Raw genomic sequence first — 11738 nt, forward strand, 5'->3', positions numbered from 1 at the left:
CAGTTTCCCGCCATAGTCCGCACACCGCAAAGTGTGCATTTTTTTTGGTTATGTTATGTTGATTATCAGGTCATTTTAGATAGATTCGTGTTGAATTAATACATTGTTTCTTATTTTGAACACAATCAAATAATTCAGGATGGATCATACAAGCATTCAAATTCATTCGAGCTCTTAAAACTCGCGGCCTTCGCATCGCCGCCCTTTCACCTTCTTCTGTAAATCAAAAACCTCGGTATCCATAATAATTCGCAACAAAATTCGACTCACTTCTCCGCTGTCAAACTCGCAATGTTTTGACGCCATCTTTGATTCGAGGAATAGCGCCTAACGTGAGGTTCGAGCACTGATTAGTCAAATCGAACTTTAACCCGAGCGTTAGCGTTATTCAGATATAGTGAAAACGAAAAAATGACTAATCCGCGGATTAGTGCTTAGTCAGAACATAATCAGAGATAGTGAAATGCCCCCTATGTCTTTTTGAATTTTAGCTCTCGAATTATTATTGGTATGTTTTTTTGTAAATAAAATTATTTGACTTTTAAGGTCTAGAATTGTTTGTATGTTTCTTTTTAGATAATGTTGTTTGACTTTAAGCCCTTGAACTACTCTAACCATTGAGTTATCAAAGTCAATATCTTTATTAACTGCAAACAAATTTCTTATTCATACAAAATTGCTGCTAAATGGTGTCCGGGAATTTTATTTCCATGTGAAGTTTATAATGTGTAATCCTATTTTTCTTGTGCGATTTTCTAATGCAGGTTGTTTTTAATTTTATATTAAATAACACTAATAATGTAGAAAAATATGTAAAAATGCATATAAAGTTTTTCTTCTAATATTATTATTTAAAACACTGTTTCTCAACCTTTTTAGTGTCACAACCTCCTTAAAAGCCAAAAAACACCTTGCGACTCCCTAACTACATATTTTAACGTTCATCAAAGTTTTACATTCATACCGTGAAAAGAATGATACTCACAATGAATTAATTGAAATATCGGCTGACAAAACGCTACAACTTGAATTTTAGTCTTAAGATTTACAGTTTTGGTTTGCATGACGATCAGAATACGAAAGCTTAGTAACGAGTGCTTTGAAAACATTCATCCCATTTGCCACTTCTCACTTGTTCAAAAGAGCTTCTTGCTTACGGTAGCTTTAAAAACTAAACACAGAAATTTTCTGTTATCACTTAAAATAATTAACTTATATAATATGCATTTCAAATGTCGATCCACGTATAGAAAACCTTTTAACGAAAAACAAACTCAATCATCGCATTAATCAATTAATTAACACACCTTTATATATACATTTATATAAATTACGTATATGTATCAGGAAGTAGGTGTATGCAACATTTGATTACAACTTGAAATTCACTATTTAATAAAAGGTTTTTTCATTTACGTGACTTATTTTTTGATAGATTGCGAGCCTCAGGTTTGAGAAACAATGATTTAGAGAATCAAATCAATAAAGATTTTTTGTATATAATACAGTATTTTTATTACACAGCCTAAGTAAGTCTCGGTTACTATCATTTGTGTTTATATATTAGAGTTAAAACTGTGCCATGTTTTCGTTGGGTTAACTTTCTTTTTATCTCTACATAATAAAAAATCAGTGTATTTGAATTATCATATGGGATTTATCAACAAATTTACATTTCAATAATTAGAATGTCATTATTTATTTGATTATAAATCAATGTGGCCTTTTCCATTATTTTGCATCTAGAAATAAGAAATTTAAAATCTTTTTTTCTTAATAAGATTTCGATACTGAAAGTTACTTAGCACTAATCTCATATTTGTAAATGTAATTATAGCGTGGCATTTATTTTAAATATATCTTAATATATACGTGTATTATTTTGTTTTTTGTGTTTATATATTTATGTATATATGATATATTAATGCCCTTTTTGTATATATAAAGCTAGATGTATAAATTACCAAACTAAGAAATACAATTTCAAAATATATTAAAATAACCACATTGTAATTTGTACTAAGGAGATGATGTATTTATGTAAATATTGATGTTGGCATAAACAGAATCGAGATATAAATAATATTTGTTATGAATAATGTAAGTTACAAATCACTCATTCATGTTAATCTACGGAACATCTCAAAAATATATTGCTGCAATAAATATTTTTTTATGATAAATTTTTTATTATTTTGTGTAACCAAATGAAAATGGGCATAGCTCGAAGAATGGAAAGGCGTAGACGTTCAGTGGCACACCAGAAAAACCGAAAACAGATAAGGCCCTTCCACGGGTATAATAAAGTATCGAATACACAATGATTCAAGTATCTTGACGAATACCGTCATATATCTGCACAGGCAAATGTTGCCGACATTTTATAGACTCGTCGGTGACGTCACTCTCCTACGACCAGCCGGCCGAGGTTATTTCCACTCACATCGTTGAGCACAGCATCACTTGTGTCAGACATTTTCTAACTTTATATCAGTGCTAGAAACAAAACAGCCAACAAAGGATGACAGCTTCAGCAACTGTTTGGTTGTGAGTGAGGTTATAAAAGCATTGTGGTTTCGACGTTTCGGAAATTCAAAAATAGGTGGTAATGCGGGTCTCAATAATTGAATAGCGATATGTATGGCTGTGCGCAACATGAGTATCGCATACTTGGTTATCCCTATAGAAGAAGGGCCTATGGCTGTTAGACCCATAAGCTGCTTTAATATCTGGCCATACCACTGGGCAGATAAACCTTAAGCTTAGTACGCACATTCGTTTTTACTCGAACGAGTAAGAACAAAGGCTCGATGCGATGTCCACACATATGGTTTTACTCGGCGGTAAACGCAGAAACATCAGTGGCTGTGTTTAGCGAGTGTCGCATTGTTCGCTCATAAAATGAGTTTACAGCGCAAGAAAATATACATTTTATGTGGAAACTTTACTGGTTCATGCAAACATACAAAATGTAATTATTTATATAAAATATGCACAACTGTTTGTTTCCCCAATAAACTTAAATAAAAAATAAAGAAAAGATTCTGGGTGAAGGTTAGTAGGTTTTAAAGTAGTTGAAATGATGCACAAATTACAGCTACATAATGCTTATAACCTGTATTTTCAAAATTATTTAAGAATGCCAGAAGATTAGTGCACCGCATTTTGCAAATGGTTACCGTTAATTAGAAAAAATGACAACCAAATGAGGCAATCAATTTCACCTCACGATAGATTATCTGTAACGTTGCGGACCTAACTACTAACTTACTCGACGCAACGTACACACTATAGAGCTCGGCTCAAAGTGAGTAAGAACGAAAGATATCGGGAATTCCTAATCACTTCGAGCTGACTCGAAGCGAGCCATCGAGCCAAGAGTTTAGCCGTCCACACGGTAATACTTACTCGATATCAAGTAAAACCGTCGAGTAAGAACGAGTGTGCGTACGGAGCATTACACAAAAAGTATTTACCATTTTAAAAAAATAGTTAGGCAAATATCACATTACATATACTGATTGCTTTTTATTAGAACTTTATAAAAATAAAAATTAGCATATATATTATATTTTAAACATTGTTTTCATTCTGGGCCTGGAAAAAGTTTCCAGCGATGGGGTTCCCCAAGAAGTACTTCTCAGCAAAATTGGCAATTCGGAACTGAGCTCTTCCTTCACCAGTTCTGCAAAAAAACACTTATTTAATATTTTATTTTAATTAATGAAAACATTCTCAAGTTAAGAATATGTAATTTATATAATACTAGCTGTACCCCGCAACACATTGCTGTGGTTCAGTCTACTGAGCAGATAGAGCAACAGTAGCGCGTGTTGCTTTTACGTCCAACAGATTGCGCTATTTAAAAAAAGCTTTTTTTGGCAAAACACAGATGGCGTTGTTTTTTTTTTTTAAAGCATGTTTTTATCTGTCACAGGTGACATCTATATAAAAACACACGCATATTCGAATGCAAAGTTGTGTCAAAATTTCAAAGCAATCGGTGAAGTTCTTTCAGAGATTTAAGATTTTGAACATACAAACATTTTCACTTTTATTTATATAGATTTTCCCTGCTCTCAACATTAAATGTGAAAAATGTTGCTTGTGTAATGATGAGGACTTAGCCAGCGGAGGATTGAACCTGTAATGTCGAGGGGCGAACCTGATGCTTTGGACCACTCACTAATTCAATACTACCTCGGCGAAGCGTTTTTTATCAAAAGCCTAACATTTCATTTTATAACTTAACACATGATGCACAGTGCCTCATTCACATGGGGAGTTTTTTTTAGCCCAATGATATTTTCACCTTTCTGGTTTTATACGGCTATGTGTGTGCAAAGATCCTACATCCATACAAAAAATTGTGCAATATAAATTATTCATAGTTTATTATTATTAGTTTTAATATCTACGAGAACAGGAACTGCTTGCTTATAATATGTTTCAATTAAGGATTATAATAAATATTCTGATTATTTAAATAGATTATAATTATCTATATTTAATATTAAACTTCATTATTTTGGTCCACATAATTAAATTTTATTTCAATCGTGATATTGTGTCATTAATTATTCAAATCATGCTAATTTAGATTCTCTTTTACTATGATTGATTCATTATTTATCAGTATTATTCATTACGTCATTTTGAAAAAAATCTCTAATAATGACCATTAAATAGATCAAATTTAAGGAAATTATTAGTCTATATAGGGTGTCCGCGAGTAAAGTGCACTAATTTCGGGAGGTGATTCTACATGTAATTCCAACATTTTAAGGTAGTTTTTAGGTAAAAAAGTTGAACTGTTTGTATGGGAAAATAAATATTCTTCTATGGCAAATAAAATGTTGGAATTTTGAAAAAAACTTATCTTTTTTAAACCCACCACCCTGATACTGAAATGCAATTCCGTAGACCATAATTGCTATGGAGGCAGTCTACTTATTATTATTTCAAGTAATATGTGTAAATATAGAAATAAATTCTGGAGATTGATTAGGAGAGAAGGAATCTAATTGGAATGGATACATAGTGGGCATTGAACCCGCACCTTCTGATGATACGTTGAAACAATTTTAAACTTTTTCAATTTTTTGTTTACAGGTGAAAAAATATAATAAGCAGTAATTGTTGATTAAAGTACTAGTACATATTGAATTATTTGGCGTGTTGGAAATAAGCAGACGTAGCTCAGTGGTCCAGAGCACCTGACCGGACATCAGAAGGTGCGGGTTCAATTCCCGTTGGCGGCATTTATTTTTACTGGGGAGATATTTTCAATTTGTATGGATATTTCAGGTGACAAATTATTGCTTATAATAATTTTTTTTCAACTTATTTTACTTTTGACTGACTGACCAATTATTCCACAAACTATGGTGTACATACACAACATTTGGGGGAGGGGGTGGGGGTTCACAGGAGGTGGTATACAATGCTTATATTACAATTATATGGATTTTACCATCTTCGTTGCTATGTGGTGTTTCACAGGTAAAAATAAAATAAGTTTAAAACTGTTTCAATATATTATTATAAGAGAATTCTACTACGTATTTTCAGTATCAAAAATAGAAATATAACTTTGAATGTTTTCTGAATTTTGTAACTTCTTTTGATAGTGTAAAATTAAGTCGCTATCTGCGTCTGTTTGTTTGTGCGTTTAGTTCTTCTAAGCTACGCAACGGATTTTTGTAGAGTTTTTAATATAATTAGAGAATTTCTTTCGGGAGGTTTATATATATAATACATACATCTTATATTTATAGAAAGTATAGAAAAGTTGATGTTTTGAAATAAGGTTGAAAAAAAATTTTTTTGGGCGCTTTCATTGCTAACAGTGGCTAAACCTTATGAGATACATCAAAAATGTACTACGGGATTGTATATCTTAAAAAGGCCTACAGAAAATTCCATGACAGTATATGTCTATATCCTAAGGATAACCACCAGCACACCGAGTGTATATCAGCTAGTTTTTAATAAAGTCTGGGTCTGTGCTATTATTTTTTTACCGATCTTTAAATCTACCCCTTCAGGAAGGAGATTACTTATTCAGATACTTTCCTTTCCAAAGTTTTACTTATTTATTATAAAACTTAGATACATATTACATCATTTTAACAATAATAATAAAAAAGTAGTCACGCAAAGCTGCGGGTGTTGTAATTCAATAAACATAATACAAAATAATATATTTTTTAAATTAGTTTAATTTAATTTCACGCCAATGAAATGAAATTAAATATTAATGTTCTAATTATTTAATTATTAAATTTATTTTAAATTGTTTAACATCGCTTGTTGTAGCCAACTGGCACACCAGATCATTTTGGCCTACGAAAGAGTTATCATACAAAAGTTTTTTCCACTGAAATCTTTTCTGCTGTAAAAATTTGTTCTGAAAAATCGCTAGTATCGAATTAATGCTAATGAAAGTATGTAGTAATATTCTTACGTATTGCTTATGATTGGCTCTGTGAACTCAAGTTTGCCCTGATTCTGTTTGTACAGAAGGAACACGTATCGATGGAGTCCGCTTGCAAGGGGGGGCGCACTTCCAATATATCCGGCTAGTGGGACTCCGCTGTCAACATTGTTTCCGAGGATGTTGCCGACCAGCCAGTGCAGATACTCGCGGCTGGTTGGGTTGGCACGGCTGGGCGCATCAGGATCTGAATAAAATTATTTAAAAAGATAACCGAGTTGTTTAAATTGAGCCCTTATACGGAAAAAAAAGCATTATTTGAAAAAGTGAGTTCTGAATATGGGCTGTTCAACATTTAATTTGATTGTACACATTGAAAGTCTTATAAAATATGCAATAAGGTATTTCAATTAATATACAACATGCTTTATGTATTTTAATCAATTCTTTCAAAGTTTTGAGTATTATACACGTAAAAGATAACAAAGATATCCATAAAATTAAAAATTTCATACATGTTACAAAAATTATCAAATGCCGAAATAAAACTTTATTACCAAAATAATGACAAATATGCCAAGCGCGGATTGCATAAACCGTCAATTTCGGTTAAGTAATGGTCAACTTGTGCCACTTGTGCTGAACGTGTGCTACCAGCCGTCAAAATAAGCCTTGTACTATCATCTGTGGTTGAGATTTTGAAACGATTTTTGAAGTTTGACGTGTGGCGCGTGATTTGATGGATCTGCACAAAAACAGCGTTATTTAAATAACTCTGTTTTTCTGCAAAAGGGCTCAGTTGTTGACTAGGACCGAGACGATATACCTTTTGTTTCCATTGAGAAACAACATATATTTCATAGGTACTTATTAAATTGATGTCAGATTATTCAATATAAATAATACATCACAACACATATTATGTAATCGTGTTATAATATAATATTGTGTGTATTCACATATTATTTGTTATGTTTAATAATATATATGTCATTAAATAAAAAAAGTTAAACATCATCTAGCCAGCTTTGGAAAGAGAGAAACCCCTTAATTGGGAGTGCCTCAATGCCATAGTACCAATAGCTCCCAACATTGAGAGATGAGATCATTGAGTGATTCACATCATTAATTTTACATTATAAGGTCTTTCATTCTTATGTGACAATCTTACGAGGAGGTATTACTGTATTTGATAATCCAAATTTATTATTTGTTCAGAACCTACCTGACAGGGAGAGGGTGTAATAGGAGTCCTGCTCGGCCACCCACTCCACTGAGGGGGTGTTCCTCACATTGGTTGGAGTCAATTCCTCTCCCTCGTTGACCACTAAGTCACCGGGATAGACAACCTAAATATGTAACAAAAAATCAATATTTTTTGATAATTTGCTGTCGTTGTGTATTGCTTCTTCTGTCTTCCAAGCATCACGCCCTACGATTTGACAGTTATCATAAAAAGAATTGAGGAATTCTCTGGGAAACAATTTTGTATGCATAATAATAAATGTATTGTATTGTTTTGTATTTATTTTGCTTATATAATGCACTTGCATAATGTTGATTTGCTAGATGATTATTTGTGGAAAAGTGTGTGGAAGGGTTTAGTTTTTCCTATGGGGAAGATTTAACCCGGACATAAAGTCAGAAAAATTAGCAGAAGAGATCAGTGGATGTCAATAGCCTATCTGCCATATTTCTGAAATTTTACAAAGACTGAAATACATAATCAGTTTTACCTTTAGTGCCTCTTCGGGGGCGACAGGAATCACATCTGGAACTATCTCAAACTCTTCAAAACTATCGGCAATGGATGACGTGGCTTCTCTAGATAAACTCAGAACTATAAAAAAAAATATATGCTAAAAACAGGTTTTTGTTTAATTTATTTATTATTATTTAATTATTCAAAATAAAATCCTTTTCATATTCTCAGTTACAAAAAATATTTCATAAATCAATTGAAAATGCATCTAGGAGGCCCATTATGGATTACTACAAACATAAAACTGTAAGAATATGTTACTGATATGTTATATAAAGTACAACAAAATATCAATATAAATATGAAATATGCACGTTAAATATAACATTTTATGCAAGGACTGAAAAAATCATTTTTTAAGTGAAAGTACAAATTAAAATCAAGTATTTCTAATATTTAGAATTTTATATATAGAATTTTTTTATGTGTTCACAATATTTTTTTTATATTGTCTTACTTAATATTATATTTGCTCGCCAATTGATTTTAAACTACCTATTAGAAACAGCAACTAATTTGAAACGCCATTATTTCACAAACTGTATATTATATAAAAACCTTTTTTCCAATTCAAAATCTTTCATTTTGAATATAATAATAAATAAAAACTATTGAAGTTGTTTATAAACTGAGTTTTTTAACAAACCTGTGATTAACAGCACCTTAAAATATAAAATTTCCATTTTTAAAGTAGGTAGTCTGCTTTCACCAAAACTATAAACACTACTAAAATTACTGTTTGTCTCTCCCTTTTTAGCCAATGACTTATTATGTAACAAATTAATATTTAATCATTGGCAGACAACGCAGATATATTATAATCTATATGATTAATTATGTAGATGGATTATAAATTATAAATGCAGGTTGTAGAGTACACAGTGACACACTCAACTTTGCAGTCTAGGGCATCGTCACAAAATATTTTAGATTTAGAAAAAAGGTTGATTTAAAAAAAAAAAAATTCTTATTAGTTAGGCCCCCTTTTGGCCGCCTACAAACTTAAGTTTTTCAAGCTATGTATTTTTAATCTCAAATAGGTACCTACTTTGTGAATGCACTTGCCTTATGAAGTAAAATAGGTACCTACTTTGTGAATGCACTTGCCTTATGAAGTAAAATAGGTACCTACTTTGTGAATGCACTTGCCTTATGAAGTAAAATAGGTACCTACTTTGTGAATGCACTTGCCTTATGAAGTAAAATAGGTACCTACTTTGTGAATGCACTTGCCTTATGAAGTAAAATAGGTACCTACTTTGTGATTGCACTTGACTTATAAAGTAAAATTTTTAAAAATTATGAGCCTCTTACATTTATGTATTTTAATTAATTAAAAAAAATGTTTGTGTGAGTAATTTTTTCTACTGGGGATATGAAAATGATATATGTAATGTGTATTTTTTTAATACTAAATTGTTTTTACCTTGTAACTGTACCATCATCACATTAAAACTTTCTGTTTCATTATTTATTTTTATTCAATTCCTCACATTTTTTAAAAATATCTATTAGCACTTGGTCAGCCTTAATTTTGACATTTTTAATTTTAAAACTGGTGGTTAAGTTGATGGCGTTAGCTTGCCCACTTTCCAACTAAATTGTAAAGCAATATTAAACCTTTTTTTTTCATTTATTTCCAAAAACATGAACCCTGTTATAGTGTTTGGTTAAATCGATATATAAATAACACAATTCGATTTCAGTTATCTATGTATATTGACAGTTAAATGAAAACAACTAGCATAGCAATAAAAAACCTCAAATCTCAGAACGCCTCTACTTGCTCTGTATTTATCCAATTCATATTATGGTTGTTCAAACTTTATTGTAAATCAGCAGTTTTCCAGGTGGGTTCTGCAGAGTGGTCGCCAGGGTTACGCGATAATTTCCTAGGATCACAACACTTTTTGAAATAAATAAACAGACTAAACATAAATATTATTATCTGATAAGAACAAGAAAACCATTTACACTTTCGTGAGTCATATAGAGCTGTTGCAAATGGTTTACTAGATTAGCTTATCTTGCTGACATATTCGGTAGAGGTTCTGATAAGGATAAAGACGTGAATGTGTGCCACTGAATAGCTTTTGGATAGATCTTAGAGACGATTTCTCTTCAGTAGCTAATAAAGCTATCATAACTTTGCCACCCTACCGTGTCACTTTGCAGATGCTTAAACGGCTGTTCACCTTATGCCTACACAAATAACAAGTTCAGGATTAGATAGAATACCGCCATTTGAAAATAATACTGGATGCCTTAGAAAGTATGAATAAAATCATCATGCCAGTTTCTCATCACTCAGAACTAGGTATGATTCGTTATACTTGGTATCTAACAAATATTTAGATAGGTTTTGATTTGTATGACAATGTGAATACGGAAGCTCAGTAACGGATGCCTTAAAAACATTGCCACTTACTTTGTTAAAAAATAAGCTTCTCGTCTATGGTAGCTTTAAAAACTACAGAAATTGTCTACTATCACTTGAAAATAATTCACTTAAGTTTTTTTTTCAAATGTCCATCCTTGAAAACCTTTTATGTTCACAACCAACAGATGTCGCATTAACTAATTAATTAACACATTTCTAGTAGTGTATTAATAAGTAGGTATATATAACACTTGATTACGACTTGAAATTCATTATTTAATAAAAGTTTTATATGTATATGAATATGTGACTTATTTTATTGGCAGATTGCGAGCCCCATGTTGAGAATATAACTTCTCAGGCCTCTGCCATATTTTGACATAAGATCGCAGTATTTCTGCTTTGCAATAATGCAATGTTAAGTGTACTGGACAGGAGTCCGCACAAAACTGTAGATTTGTGCGTCGGGTCCAAACCGTGTCTTCAACCGATGGGAATGCTCCTTTACATTTTGTAAATTATAATTTAGTTAGTAAATTTTATTTGATTGATTTGTGTTATTTCACAATTAATTAATTAAAATAATATATAGTATATTTGCGGCACGTTCCAGAGTGGAAGATACTACCAGTATCGCCCTGGTGTAAGACCACCATTCAGAATTGAAACGTTGCTCCAAATGGCTTTAGCCGTGTTTAGTGACTAGATCTGAATAGCCAGGTACTTCCCCACCTTCCTCTTTCCCTTCCCCACTTACCTTCAGCCTCACAACATCCCCCAATTGGGGATGCCATAGTCTCACTGGCTCCAGACGGGAGCAGTTGGGACTCTTGTGAGGTATTCACTATAAAAAAATAAAAATAAATAATTTAGTTAGTAAAATTTGTATACAAAAAAAACTGAACATCGTACCGCTCGGCCGGGGTACGTGCGCAATACGGTATCGATGCTTTTCGGGGTCAGAGTTTTCGGGCAATTTTGGCCGAAACGGGATACAAATGAGCAGTGGCGGGGAGTGAGGAATTTGCCAGTGGCGTGGAGTTGGCACATTTTATAAATGAAAACATATTTTTGAAAAAATGAAAAAATGTGGCCAACAACGTCCGTTACATTAAGGAAGCCAAAAGTCTTGCAGTTTTTCGTGGGTTATGTCTCAAGTC

At 32.2% G+C, this 11738-nt stretch overlaps 1 protein-coding gene across 1 annotated transcript; it reads right to left on the reverse strand.

Moving 5' to 3' along the window:
- Positions 1-3567: 3567 nt before the first annotated feature.
- Positions 3568-8977, reverse strand: LOC149419003 (protein D2-like). Its single transcript, XM_089637642.1, has 5 exons — positions 8845-8977; positions 8173-8276; positions 7662-7785; positions 6467-6683; positions 3568-3685 (listed from the first exon to the last, which is right to left on the reverse strand). Exons 1-5 carry the CDS (start codon positions 8879-8881, stop codon positions 3574-3576), a joined length of 594 nt encoding a protein of 197 aa, XP_089493768.1. The 5' UTR covers positions 8882-8977; the 3' UTR covers positions 3568-3573.
- Positions 8978-11738: the final 2761 nt, after the last annotated feature.

The sequence above is a fragment of the Hesperophylax consimilis genome, chromosome 12, assembly GCF_061612785.1.
Source record: "Hesperophylax consimilis isolate HC1 chromosome 12, BYU_Hcon_1.0, whole genome shotgun sequence".
Taxonomy (NCBI): domain Eukaryota; kingdom Metazoa; phylum Arthropoda; class Insecta; order Trichoptera; family Limnephilidae; genus Hesperophylax; species Hesperophylax consimilis.